The sequence below is a fragment of the Triticum aestivum genome, chromosome 3A (assembly GCF_018294505.1).
Source record: "Triticum aestivum cultivar Chinese Spring chromosome 3A, IWGSC CS RefSeq v2.1, whole genome shotgun sequence".
NCBI classification, from domain to species: Eukaryota; Viridiplantae; Streptophyta; class Magnoliopsida; order Poales; family Poaceae; genus Triticum; species Triticum aestivum.
In genome coordinates this window covers 503,471,866-503,486,597 of record NC_057800.1, presented here as the reverse complement: position 1 = coordinate 503,486,597, position 14,732 = coordinate 503,471,866, and the positions used below count along the sequence as shown (strand labels likewise).

Below are 14,732 nucleotides of genomic sequence, written 5' to 3'. Positions count from 1 at the left end.
AGAAAAAAAAGATCTTGTCGCATTTCTGTGCCGAAAAGTAATCAATAAAGCGGAGTGTATTCTTTTCAATAAATAAATAAATAAAGCGGAGTGTATTCTCGTAAAGAGAAAATGTTGGGAAAAGCAGCTTGGCGCGCGAATGTGAAATTTCGGGCGCCAAAAATCACAACTGAAATGCGCCTATTAAGAGTGAGACCTGAGAGAAATCCGATCTGATCCTTCAAAAGCGAATCCTCTTGAGAAGTAGTACTCCTGTATGGAACCATGGGAGAGAAACGGGAGCGAGAGCGCCAAGAAGACGATGACCTCGCCGGCGCCGCCGGTGGCCGCTCTCGGCGATGATCTCCTGGGCGAGATCTTCCTCCGCCTCCCCGACATGGCGTCGCTTGCCAGCGCCGCCCTCGCCTGCAAGAGCTGGGCCGAGTAGCCCGCGTCCCAGCCATCTACCGCCGCTTCCAGTCCCTTCGCAGGCCCCCACTCGTCGGCTTCATCCTCACCGACCGCAGCGACATGCCCGTTCCCCACCACTGCCCTAAACTCCGCTTCGTCCCCGCCGAATCCCGTAATCCCGACGTGGCCTCCGCCGCCGTTGACGGCGACTTCTTCTTCGAAGACCTCCCCACCATAGATTCGGACGACGACGGCGAAGGGGACTACTACGACGAGTGGCGCCTCCGCGGCTGCGACGGCGGCCTCCTCCTCCTTTCCCGCGGCCGCTATGCTTTGGATCTCGCCGCGTATGACCCCCTCGCGCGGACAGCCGTCTTCTTCCGCCCTCCCCACGCCTGGCGCTATTCGTCCCACATCGTGCGCTACGCCATCTTGGCGGACGATGCGGACGCCTCGTTCCGGGTCATCGTCATGGAGCGCTGGGCCGGCTCACGCTCCGCCGTCTTCTCCTCCCGCACCCGCGAATGGGACATGCTTGAGTCGCCCGGTACGCCTGCGATGTATAACTTCATCCCATGCAGCACCGACGGCACGCCCGCGGGCCGCTACGTGTACTGGCGGTCAGACACCAAGAAGTCCCGGTATTGCAAGGACGACGAGAAGATCTTGGTGCTGGAGATGGAAGCAATGGTGTGGTCGGTTATCAAGCCGCCATTCCCTCCTGGCGAATCGTACTGCGTCGCGGACATGGCGGAGCACGGCGGGCTCTGCATTGTGTCCAGCAAAGAGCAGTGCGTGCAGCTCTGGGTCCGTGACAGCAATGCTGAGTGGATGCTCAAGAAGGAGGTTTCGTTGCTGAATGAGTTTGGATACCTGAAGAAGCTTCGTCTTGAGGAGTGGATGAAGCGCGTGCGCATCCTGGCAATGAAGGCTGGCTATGTGTACATGGAGTTTTGGTCCATAGGGAAGCCCCATTCATATCTGTTCGTGCTAAATCTGAACACCACAAAGCTGGAATTCTTCTGCAACAAGTCGACCGAGCCTCACAGAGGTCCTGCGTTTCCGTTCTTCATGCGGTCGGCACCTCTGCCTGCTCCAGATGATGAGTAAGAAATTTCAAGGCGCTTGATACAATGGAGTAGGTAATCTCCTCTTTGATCTGTTAATGATATTTGTTTCCTTTTGGTTGTACTTCCATCGATTTAGCTATTTAAGGACAGGTGTAGGTTGCTCACCCAGATCAGGATTTGATGCCTATGAAGCTACTGCATGATAAACTAGTTCAAAATTTACATAATATAAAATTCGGTGCTTACAAATTTTGTTGGTATTGTCACAGTGTGTCATTACTTAACCCTATTGAGAAGGGGCTCCCCTGGGCACCAACCAATTTCCCTAGAACTCAACATCAAGTGTAAAACTAGTTTCATATTTGTGACTTTTTTTGCGAGTGACTTGATTACATAAAAGACTGGATCAACGTGTAACTCCATTTTGTTTATTGGGATAACCCTATAGTGTTTTTAAAGTTCAGAAAGAACTACTTGGTTGTTGACTTGTAATTGTTCAGTTTTCTCAGACACTACATATTGCCAGAATCAACTATACGAGTATACATATTGCAGGTGAAAAATGATTAATTATGTAGAGAGGGCAAGTAACTGTTTTTTCTTGTTAGTTCACCTGGCACCATCACTTTATATAGTTAACACCTGAATTCTTAAATGTTGCTTCAGTTGGTTTTCAGGATTTGTAGTTTGTTATTAACCCTATACTGGGTCATAGTTTGCACCAAAGACTTGTAAATTTAACTTTATATATCTTCTTCAGTTATTCAGTTTGGTTGGCAAACTTAACTGTCATGAGCTTTCCTCCTCGCCTGAATGGTTTTGCAGAATGCCCTGTTTATTTGGTTAGTTCGAATGCATGAATCATGATCATATAATATTTCTCCATTTCCATGTGTAATAGTGGGAAAAATGCATTTATGTACCCATGCCAGTTCCAGACGATTCAGTGATTTGTTATATTTTGTGGTGGGTGGCTTACTGGCTTTGGTTTATAGTTTCTAAAAAATAATCTTTGCATTTCAGGTCAAGTTGTTACTTCTAGCTTCGATTAGCCGAAGTTGGGTTAATTGGGGCATAAGAGTGTCATCCAGATGTCAGTTTGAATTGGAATCACGGAAGCCGATTGGATAACCATCTTTTGTCTTGCAATCTCTGTTTTCACATGGAATGTAGGCATGGCAGAACAGTCTTGCTCCGACAACAGCTGCTGCTTTATCTGAATTTAGTGCTTTTCGAGTTATGTTACCCATTTCCTGTTAGTTTTATTCAAACTTCCTATCTGAACTGAGATGGTTTTATTTAATTTCAGTTGTGTTGTCTTGTTGCTTGAACGTGAGTGACAACTGAATTCTTACTGCTGTGTAGTAGAGCTCTTGTATTTTTCTCTTTATATATGCAGTCTTTATTATTATTAGTGTCCTCATTTTATTCTTAACTGGATTGGAAAACCTAAATACAGGTGCAACATTCAGAAACAGACGTGACCTGCTGTAATGATAGTGTCGTGTTTACAGTTGTAGGTTCTCAGCTTTGCCTCTGCCTGCTTTATCATCACACTCCTAATTTGCGTGTGGTTGATGCCCTGATTTGAAAGGAAGCTGGGACACCTGTGGGCTGCGACCGAACTTAAAATGTGGATAAATGTGCTCTATCAAATGGGTGCATCCCGGTAGCACGAGCTCTATAAAATGAGCTCAAGCCTGCAAGGACTTTTTCGAAACGCTTTTATATTATGGGACGGAGTGAGTAAGTAATATACAAAGTATTGTGAGATGTGCTTAACCTGTCCAGTATACCTTTCTTGTGATGAAATGCCTCCATGGAAGAATAGAACGTTGCTTTTTTCTCTAGGTAGCCGTGTGTGCTATTTGGAAAGCCGGAAGTGATCCCGAAAATACACAAGAGTGCTCGTCCGCGCCTACACACGGTATCATGTGCCGTTCTTTTCTTGTAGATCCAACACAACATACATTAATGGACCCGAGATAGATTTAATATTGCACTGAGTTGACCATACAGCATCCGTAACGTCGTCTGTGTAATGCTGGCACATGCGGCCAGCTCCGTCTTGTGCCCGCGGCCTAGTTCAAGTGCATGGTTTTGTCCTCGTCATGTGCCGTCCTATTAGCGCAACTGATATGTGAACTATTTTTAATTTGCTGACAGTTTTTAAATATGTGAACATTTTCTGAATTTGTGAATATATTTTGAGTTCACTGCGAACATTTATTGAATTCATGAACACTTATTGAATTAGTGAACAACTTCTGAATTTACCGCGAACCTTTATCGAATTCGTTAATATTTTTTGAACTTGCTGCGAACATTTTTTGAGTTCTCAAACGTTTTTGAACTTGTGAACAATATTCAAATTTGCGAACATTTTTTTTGAATTGTTTCTAGAATACTTGAACATATTTTGAATTCATAAATATTTTTAAATTAGACATGGGCTTATTTTGTATTCGCGGACATTTTTTGACATGGCGAACATTATTTGATTTCACCATGAACATATTTTGAATTCGCGTACATTTTCCAAATTTGTATGTTTTTCGAAAACGAAGATAACCCTCGGCCTCTGCATCGATCAATGCATGCAACCATTTTTATTATTATTCAACTAAGACTGGCAACATGAATACAAGGATCAACCCAAAGCCACCCATCCGTCGAGCAACACCTACACTCTTGATAATGTGTCTGAACCACATGAACACACACTATCTAATCCGGTAGCCTCACGCATCTACCGCGCATCGGGCCGAGAGCACCACCTGGTCTGGCCGACCCGCAGTGCGCACTACATGTGCACGCTCTGGATCCGCCGTCGCCATCTTCCACCGTCCCATCTTTAGGAGCGATCAACGCATTCACCTTGGTTGACCGTACTGCCGTCGATGCCACCACGGCTCCAGACAACACCACCGCCCTGCGCTCGTCCATCAAGACGCATCCGCCGCCGAGACTCTGCTGCACCATATGCCGCCAAGCCCGCCGTCGTCGGCGTGATAGATACAACGCCACACCACCCCCTGATTCAGATCGCCGCCAACACTAACCCAACGGTGTCCACCATCCACATAGCTCCCAAGATGGTGCCTTCAAGAAGGGAACGATGTTGAAGGCGTCGTCGCCGCCCACCGCAGTTAGGGCTTTCGTCCGGCAGACAGATGGCATACTGGAAGTAGATGCAGATCTGACGCGCATCTCCATGGAGAAGAAAATGGCGCCCTTGGGCGTCGCCGCCGCTGTGGCCGAAAGGCCGGGTAGGGATTTCTCCCAATTTGAATACCCACCTCCTGCTCAAACCACATCGAGGATCGGCAAGTCTTGTGACCCAGATCTGCAAGGAGAGGCAAACCGAGCAGGGGATGAAGGCTAGTAGGCGTCCTGATCCATATCAGGCACCTCCGTGCGAAACCGATCGCGGGGCACCTGCAGTGTCTCGAACAGCCGGAAGGATCGGACGGAACGGCCAGATCCGATCCAGGAGCTCACCCCGGATCGCCACACACACGTTGACCCAAGTGGAGGCGCGGAGCTCCTCCTAACGGCCGGGCTGATCAAGCGGATCCGATCCAGGCGCCCACCACCGAGCGCGACTGTCGCCACCTTCATTGGTTGTGTCCTGGGCTTGCCTGGTGCCAACCTTTGGCGGCGGCGAAGAAGGAAAGGGAAGCCGGGGAGGCTAGGCTTTGCGCTATCTTCCGAATCTATGAACATTTTTTTGAATTTGCTACAAACAAGTTTTTAATTCGCGAACATTTCTGAATTTGTGAACACTAGTCAAATTCATGAATATTTGTTTTGAATACTTGAATTTTTCAAGAATCCTTTAACATATTTTGAATCCGCGAACATTATTTTTGAATGCTTGAATATATTTTGTATTCACGAACATTTTTTTTGAATAGTTGAACATTTTTTAAGAATACTTGCACATATTTTGAATTCACAGACATTTCTTGAATTTGCCGTGAAGAAATTTCGTATTCGCGGACACAGGGTGGACGTTCAAGAGGTTCATGCCCAACACGGACCTGTGTGATTCAGAAGGGAATCAATCAAATATGTTTTTTGCTTAATTAACTATGATTGCACGACATGAAGGCGTGGTGTGCCGTGACGGCATCGATATCAAACGGCACAGGCCGTCCGCCACATCACCGCTCTCTAGGACATCCTGGTGTATGTAGTTTGTTTGTGGTATGCGTTGTGACACCCTACCTACCCCCTCCCCCCCCCCCCACCCCAATCGAATAGAAACTCTATTGATGCAAAAACTCTATTAACACATGCCATGCAAAAGCATAATTAATTGTGTAATTATAGGACATGGAGTATTTGAGCTCGAGCTCAAATGACCCTACAAGAACAGTAATATCAGGAAAAAATTAAGAAATATTCAAAAAATTCTGATGAACTTTGACAAATTTTCATCCTGAGATCACATTTGAGGAAGGCGTGACGAAAAAACAAAAACGATGCTCTAAAATGCTACTTTGAAAGCATTTTTAGCACTGATTTTTTCTTTGTTAAAATGACCGGTAATACAGATTAATTAGCAATTGGCTCTACCTTCCTTTTCTTAGGCATGGTTAATTTGTTCTTAGGAACTCTCTACTCTTTAACCGTTAGCAACAGACAAAATGCCGATCCTCAAAGGAAAAAGAACAGAGCAATACTATTTCTACGTACAGGGTCTACAAAAAGAAATTACGTACTAGTTCATCCGGTGGCGGTTAGCTAGAGGGAAGTAGTTACTAGTGCATACAGATTTCATAGAAGCTTCACGTAAGAATAGGATTTTCCTTAGGAACACGCCGTTTGCGCGCCGGACCGCGGCTGAGGACAATTGTTATGTCCCGTCATACGAGACTGCACGATGGACCGTCCACCCAGCCTTATATTACACGGAGCCGTCGCCATATGACACTGTTGAACAGGGCATATCCGTTTCTCTCTGTACGATCTCATTCAATACACTGTTGAACTTGTCGCTGTCCGATTGGTACCTGTACCGGGAGCAGGCGAGTTCGAGCATGCCATCGCCGCTCTCGAAGTGATCCTTGCTTCAATGGAGTGTAGCCCTATAATGCTACCAGTACCAATAGGTACTTTCAAACTACTCAACGAGTTTGCGAAGCCAACGGTGCAGTGGAGCGAGGCTGCCAATCCTGGCTGGCGTTGAGTTCTTTCACAGGAGAAGGTTGGGGGCCTCCTGGCACAGCAGAGTGGAGACGGCTGAACATCGCTGACGCCGAGCTTGGAAGAAGATGGTAGAGAGATCGTTGTCTGTTCGACCTGATTGTGCTTTTGTTCATGGTGTGTTTGACTGTTTGCAGTGGCGTGTGAGCACACACACACACTTTTGGACTTTTGGTGAATTGGTGATCCTATTCGAGTTGTGATATTTCTCGTAGTCTTCTGGTCGAGTAGTTAGGGCTGGCCTTGCGTTCCTCTTTGTCCAATGATTTAGAATAAGGAAGCGGGCAACAACCCCGCAGAATTTGCGGAGAAACCACCGGCCCTGCTGTTTACTGGTGTTTGACAACATCATGCCACATGAAGTTGATAGGAAGGAAACCAGGATCCCCTCGCACCTGGTAGTAAGAGGCAGGGCTTGATTTCTGTGGGACCTTGAGAAAATTCTCTGGATTTTCCGGCCTTGTTGATCTGACCAGCTTCAGCAAGAGACCGTCCTGGCATGGCTAGATCGAGATATCATCACAACCACGACTGTTGGCTGTTGGCAGCTGACGCCAATGGAAACACCAAGACAAGCACCAAAACATTACTGTATGTGCTACCCACTAAAAAAGAAAAAGGGAAAACTGCCGCGCGTCGAGATCTGGATTCAGTTTTTCTGGTCCTCCCCGTTGGATCTTTCTCTCCACGCCGCTGCCGGTACCGGATCCTGCCGCCGGGCAAAGCCCGTGGAGGCAGCCCACGGCGGCGGCGGCGCTCTGGGTGGTTCAACCACGGGGCCTTCCTCGGCAGCGACCCGAAGAGAGCGGTGGCGGGGGCAAGAAGCGCAGGGGCGTGGCGACGATCTGGGAGCAGCAACACCGCCCAGGACTTTAGATCTGGGAGAAGCGGCAGCAACTTGTAGCTGGTCACCACCCTCCTCTCGCTTTAATAATGCCCAAGCGGCCAAGCCAAGCCAAGGCAAGGCGCGTCTTCCTGTCCGTATCATTCCCAACAACCGTTACAGCCGCACAAAGAAAGAAAGCGAAAATAAAAAATAAATAGAAACCAGCGAAAGAGTGTGACGGCAAGTGGACGACACCCACAATTGTTTGCTCAAGTGGCCTGTGATTTGTGAATTTCGAAAGGAAGAGCGCGACGGCGGATCACAAGCCACCAAATTATCCCCTCCTTGTGGCGTGCTGTGACGCCCGTACGTGCTTGCTTGGGCACGCCATCGCCGGCCGGCCGGGTCGATCCACAGGCGCAAACCTCCACAACGACAACGAGTCCAGAAATACATATGTACTACGAGTACAGAACCAATCGCTCGCTACGGGGTTCATCGACACGCTCGGGCCTCTCGCATGATGCTTGCGGCCGATGGCAAAACCATCGCACTGACTTCAGCGGCCGTGACCAGCGGCGGGACATCAGTCGGAGCGTCAGATCGGGCGAGTACTAGAAAGTAGTAGCAGCAGCAGCGGTGCCATCGAACCCCGGCAGATGGCGGCGACGTCTGACGTCACTGACGGGGTGAGTGACTGCGGACGGAGGCAATGCCCCATCCTGTCCTTTGATTGCGTGCGAGCCTCCCTCCTCCCTCGTCTCTGGCCGGCCCATTCTTTGCCCAAATGCTCACCAGAAACAGAGGGGCCAATCCGAAGCGGTCTTCCAATTCCAACCAGCACGAGCCGAGCGCTCCGTCCGCAGTACTTTTTTCCAAGGGGAGGAAAAAGATCCGCGTGCCTGTGCGATTGCAATGGATTGAGTTCATCGCGCACACTCCTGCAGGGATCCAATCCAATGCACAGGCTGCCTTCAATCTGGACATATCGCTCGCTTTTGTCCACCAAGCTTCACTACTCCAATGTCATGCTTCATCGCCCTGCATCCATCGGTGATGTCTCCATGATAGATGTGCGGTTCCGGCCTATCTCGATTGAGCAAGTCGGAAGTCGGGTTGGTGGAGGAGACCGAGATACTTCGCACTAAGCTTCGCGACCGCCTTGCGCAAGTCGGCAGTGTGGGGAGAGCGGAGGCCCCTCTTGCAAAACTAGAGGTGGTGCCGGATGTGTCTTCGCCGCCTGAGCTTAGAATGGGACCGTGCATGATGTGTCCTTGTTGCCCGAGATCCAGGTTGGCTCTGCCGATGGGGAAGCTGGCATGTATGGAGATCTCTCCCCTCGTGCTATAGCCTCTCGGTTGCCGCTGCATGTCGTGTCGATTGCTTCTAGGAGTGTAGTCGTTGTCGAGCTCGTGGCCCCGATACTGCAGATTATGCCTGAGCTTCAGAAGCTTTGTGGGTTGCCCACTTCGTCTATTTCAATGGTGCTTCCTGAGGAGATGGGGTCTCTTAGAGGGGACTTGGTGATGCCGACTGCGACCTCATCGTCTTTGTTGAAGCCGAGTCAGGCGCTCGCCTTTGTGGACCATGGAGGTTTGGTTGCTGCTGCTGCTGCTCTCTCACTTGAGGTTGTTGGCCCAATGGTGTTTATTGGTGCTGAGGTTGATGAGATAGGTGATTTGGCACCTGTTTCTGAGGCGTTGAAGCCCGTCCGGTCTTCCATCTTTGACCGTGACGCTATGTTAGCACGTATTGACGAGGTGGTCTTCGCGAAAAAGCTTGGCCGCTTGCTCGCCAGCTTGGATGCAGTTTGTCGTGGGTCTGCCAAAACGATTGCTTGCCTCCTGGCGAAGGAGGTTTCTACAAGCAAAATGAAGAAGGTGAAGAAGGCTATCAGGAGTATAGCAAGAAGAGTGACGCCATTACGAAGGCGTCCGCGGCTGCTTAATGGAGGATGTTCAATCTCTTCGTCATCCATCTTTGGTTGACTCGTCTATGTGGATTTGGTTGCGTTCGATGGTTTCATTTTGACGTCGATCTGCAAGGGTTCGTGGTTGTTACATGTTATGTATGTTTGTCTGGTTAATCATGGTGTCATGGAGTTTCTTCCTTAGCGAGTAGTCCACATGTGGTCTATATGTATTGGTTTTCGCCCGGTATTCCGTTAATTAACTGGGCAATTCTCTTCTTCTTAATTAATCGATAAGGCAAATCCTTTGTCTCCGTTTCGAAAAAAATGTTCACAAAAAAAATTTTAATGTATATATATATATATATAAAGTCTATTAATAACCCAGGGTGAAGAATAAGTAATTCCTCACCCTGGTCGATCGACCGAGCCAACCAAGCTACCGTTCGTTTGATCAAGGCAAAAGCCCACCGTACGTCCCCTCGCCGTAAGATTACAACGGGGTGGAGTTTTTTTTTACGTTTGATGACTTGACTGGACTCGATGCCTGCCCTCCTCCTCGTCCTTTTTTGCTTAAAAAAAACTCCTCGTCTTTTCCCCACCTCCCCGTCTTTTCCTAATCTACTGCATACGGTTTCGGGCGAACGGTGGCGTGGTACTCGGCGGCGATTTGGCTTGGAGTGAAGCCATTGTTTGGCATGCTGGCGGGGCAGCGTGCTGCTCGACCGGCATGGTCTCGGTGTTGGGTGGTCGCTGGACAATTGGGGCGGCGTGGTGTCTGGTGTCTGCATAGGTCTGGGGCCCCGCTGTGCACGGAGATGTGGATGGTGATCCCGCCGGAGCTGTGGCAGGTGATCACGGCAGCACATTAGGCGTCCGTGCATGGGCTACTACATGACAGCATTGCCTCTCTTTGGATTGAAGTTTGGTTGGGCTTTCAGTGCATGGGAGGAGGTGAGCAGCCCCTATTTTAGTAATTTCCGTTCCCAAATTCCAATTAGTTTCCACTTACATTTCCCTTTGTCATGTTCTTCCCAAATTGATATCCGTGCACCTGGGTGCTCCTGATCTGCTTGCTCCGGCGCCCCTCGAGGTCCTGATTTGACTACCAGCCGGTGGATGTGGGTTCTCCCGGTGGTGGAGTTGAAGGGGCCCTAGTGGCTAAGGACTTGACCAGCAAGCTGGAGGCCACCACAACCAGCGTGCGGGAGCTCTAACACTAATCGTTCATCTACTCACGTTGGTTATGTGGGTATATGTAGCCATCTTTGCTTGCTTCAATAATTTTCAGTTGTTTCAGTTCCCAGTCTGGTTCGTAGTAGACGTGCGGGTAGTAGAATCTTCCCTCCTGGTTGGTCGGCTGGTCAACAGCGACAGTTTAGGTGATATTCGCGGCGGCACTGGTTCGGCCGCGACCACTTTGTGCTCTCCTCCAGCTCTGACCTACAGCTGCTTGCAGGTTAGTAATCTTCTTCCATCTTCCATAAACAGAGGTGTCAATCTTATTGCATCTAACGAGTAATGACTCGTCAGGCCATATGGTGTATTTCTTTCTAGCTATTGTGATCCATCAAATGTTAATTGTTAGATTAAGCAACAAGAGATAATTACTGTATTCATTATTAGATCTTTGTGGTTTCTGGTCCTCTCAGTCGTACTGATAGAATTAAGCAATAAAATGTTGACTACACGGTAAATGGGTATGTACTGATTTTGGGATTTATATTAGCTTGCAGACAACATTTTAGCCAAAAGAAAATGTACAAACATTATAGCTAGTACTGAGATGACAGGCATTGGAGCATATTCATTAGCTTGAAGAGAACAGTTGGCTATAAGATAATTGGGTTAATGTACTGATTTTGGGACTTATATTAACTTGAAGAGATGAGAAGTATCTCGGCTCTGTAGCTGCAGAATCTGAATGGATTATAATGTGCCTTAGCTATATTTTCTTATTGATGCCGACTAACCTCTATGATATTTTTCTTAGCAAAACCTATGACTAGCTATGCAGCTTTCCATGTAAAATAATGGAAAGCAATGGCTTACTTTCTGCATGAAACCAAAGCATGAATTCTGATTCATCGTAGAATGATTTTTCTTATTTTATCACGCGAAATATTTGTTGCTACCAAAATAGTACACAGACATCAACTATGTGTTACTAAAACAAGAATATTAATTATCAACTTCCTACTTTCTACTAGAGCTTATAGATTTAGCGTATGTTTAGGTACATTTTATTGAAGTGAATATAATTTTTGTTTATTGCTCAGCCATTGATTTTACGGAATATCCATATCACCATTTTTTTCCTTCAGATACTTATATAGACCAAACAACATTGATTTTAGTCTTCTTTCACATGGACGAGGATTTGGAGCACTCGGGTGCTCCGCACCCCTATACGAACAATTCATTCAAGAAAATACCGAGAAATTTGAAAGAAAAAAATCTGGTATTTGGGGATATCAAACGTGGGTTCCCGAGCTACTCCTGTGTGAAATTTCGTGAAAAAAATACCAGGAAACGTATTCGTGGCAAAAAAGACAAAAAATTTCTATGTATAAAAAAAACTGTTTGGGTAGATTTTTGTTCGGACAGTATTTCCTGCGCCACGCATATGTTTTTGGGAAATTTTTCACGAAATTTCACACATGAGTAGATTGGCAACCCAGTTTTGATATCCCCAAACTTCATTTTTTTGGGTATTTTTTACGATTATTTCTCGTATAGGGGTGTGGAGCACCCAGGAGCTCATGTGTATTTTTCTCTTTCACATATCTTTCTATTTTCCAGAGCTATCCATTCAAATATCAGTATTATGCATAGTCTCTTGTGAAGTAATGTTCAGCACCATAGTTTCCTGAGTAAATCCAACGTTCCCAATAAACTAGTTTTTGTTTCCACGGTTCTTTCTTCGTTAGATGGAATCTAAGTTCGAAATTTTCTGTTTTCAATATGTCTTATTACAAAGCAACCAACCGATACAAAGCGGGGGAAACCCTTTTTCGTCGGAATATGTCTTATTCATATTCTTGGATACTGTAAATTCTTCAAGTAGGTTAATACCTAGAACGGTAGAAGCATGGTATCACCACAACATTGAAAGGATGTCACTGTAATTTACATTTGTTTTATATATTAATTATGATTGCATGTGCACCATGCATCACCCTTATACCCTGTGTTCTGCATTAAAAAATCAATGATGTAAAGTCACTTCATCTTTGATTTTCTTTGCATCTGGCAGATACTGTTGTTGCTCCCGTGATCAGCTTGATTGGAAAATTTAGGATGCAACACTACGGCACAGACAAAGTTGGACGGCTAGCGTTTCATGATGAGGATCTGCATGGAAAACAGTATGATGCTCAATATTCTTTAAGAGAGCCCTTTAAATGGCAAATGTACTACAGCTCAAACATCATTTTCTGGTTGGTTATGTTGGATTGAGAGCAAGAATCTCTGATGTACCACTGGTCTCTGGAAGGTGGAAGGGCCTGATGTAAACTATAAATAGGAAACATATTGTTCATAGCATGTAAGATAGCTTCATATTTTTGTTTTGCACACTGCGTCTTTCAGGTGGCGTTCAGGCTAGAAATGTACGTGCTTTTGTGATAATTCTCTCAAAAATATCTAGCTCGCAACTTCTGATAATTTTCTCTCAAAAATCTCTAACTGGCAACTTGGCAACTGGCTGATTCAAAAGTATTTGCAGGCTGGAAATGCTCAGGTTTTCAGCATGGCTGAATTTGATGTGACGGTCAGAAAGTACAGATGTTGTGCAAAGGAAATATTCACGTAAAAATGCCTTGGTCAAACTAATTAAACTCAGCATATTACACAACTGTGGCAGAGCTTGTCCAGATAAATAGTACTCCCTCCATTCGGAATTACTTCTCGGAAATGAATGTATATAGAACTAAAATACGTCTACATACATTTATTTATGCGACAAGTAATTCCGAACGGAGGGAGTACCAGTTGCATGGTTATAATTTACAGGTTAGTCTCTCGGCCGTAACTATGCTGATAGTGTGTCATAAATTTACATGGCGACTTGTGCTTCCTGCGGTGTTATATTTGCGCGTGGCAAAAGGTCCTCAACTCCACGCCATAACTTTACCTCAGGTGGTCCTCACTCCATGCCGTAACTTTACCTCAGGTACCCAACATAAATTCCAGTGCATGTGTGGTACGTACAGTTTGGCTAGGGTGAGGAATAAGAATTCTTCAGCCAGGATGACAAATAGCGCGACCCTATATATATATATATATATATATATATATATATATATATATATATTACGTTTCACTCAAAATATATTCATCGGGCTGTTTGATGAGGTGAGGAAGGGGTGTGGTTAGTTTCAAGGTACTAAGAGATTTTTTGCAAATTGAAGCAGAGAAGGGGCTGAATAGAGGGCATGAGATGGATCGGGGTATCATGATGTAGCAACGACACGGAGGCGTGAGGCAGGCGGCGGCGGCGCTTGGCGCTTCCAGCAGGAACCAATTGGTATCTATTTATATGATCGATAGATGGGTTTTCGGTTACAGAAGACGAACATGAACTAATGCATAGAGAAATCATACAGTTGGTTGAGAAAAGAGGGATGGCATTATTCAGTGGAGAAGATGAATAGGAACTAGAGATAGAAATTAATGGATGGGCAGTTAATTGGCAAGGCTTCCGACAACCCATGCGTGCCGGAGGTGGCAGGAAAAGGGATGATACGATTTTCTTAGCATGAAAAAAGGGGATGACGTGGTGCATGGACCTCGAAGATAAATTAGATAATAAGATTGAATCTCTTTAAGTATATAGGATTTGGGCGGATATTAGGCACGTGGCCAAAGGCCATCGCCGGCCTCTCTGAATAGCGTGGCCAAAACAATTCCCGGCCGCCGCCTACACGTGCGGCGGCGTACTAGCACAAGCGACCCGTTTACACTTTGCCGGTCCTGGTTGAACTGGAGAGAAATTTTCCCACACAGGAACCGATCTCCAGCAAGAAATAATGCTGAGTTTCCCATGAGCCAAATGGCTCCGGATCGGTCACCCTGCATTTCTGTACAGACTTGCAGCTGCGGTATCTTGTCAGTTAGTAGTAGCAAGTTCAGATGCACCGACAGAGCGACACTTACCTACAGTATATATGATACTAGTATTTGGCGTGCAAGTGCGTCTTGACACTTGTTTATTTGAGCGTCGTGCATGCCCACAGCCACGAGTGAAGGCGGAGTGACGATGCACAGTCGAAGAGCGCCCGGGGTTGGGGTAGCCGGTAGAAAGCTGTTGATGAGCTGAGGGGAG

At 46.5% G+C, this 14,732-nt stretch overlaps 1 protein-coding gene across 1 annotated transcript; it reads left to right on the top strand.

The window, feature by feature from the left end:
• Window positions 1-231: 231 nt before the first annotated feature.
• Window positions 232-2,895, top strand: LOC123058501 (uncharacterized). The gene is made up of 2 exons (XM_044481216.1): window positions 232-1,532; window positions 2,484-2,895. Exon 1 carries the CDS (start codon window positions 511-513, stop codon window positions 1,498-1,500), a length of 990 nt encoding a protein of 329 aa, XP_044337151.1. The 5' UTR covers window positions 232-510; the 3' UTR covers window positions 1,501-1,532; window positions 2,484-2,895.
• The last annotated feature ends 11,837 nt before the right edge of the window (window positions 2,896-14,732 follow it).

What these genes read in the sequence shown, in the direction of transcription:
- LOC123058501 (XM_044481216.1), top strand. Translation starts at nt 511, where the DNA reads ATGCCCGTTCCCCACCACTGCCCTAAACTCCGCTTCGTCCCCGCCGAA.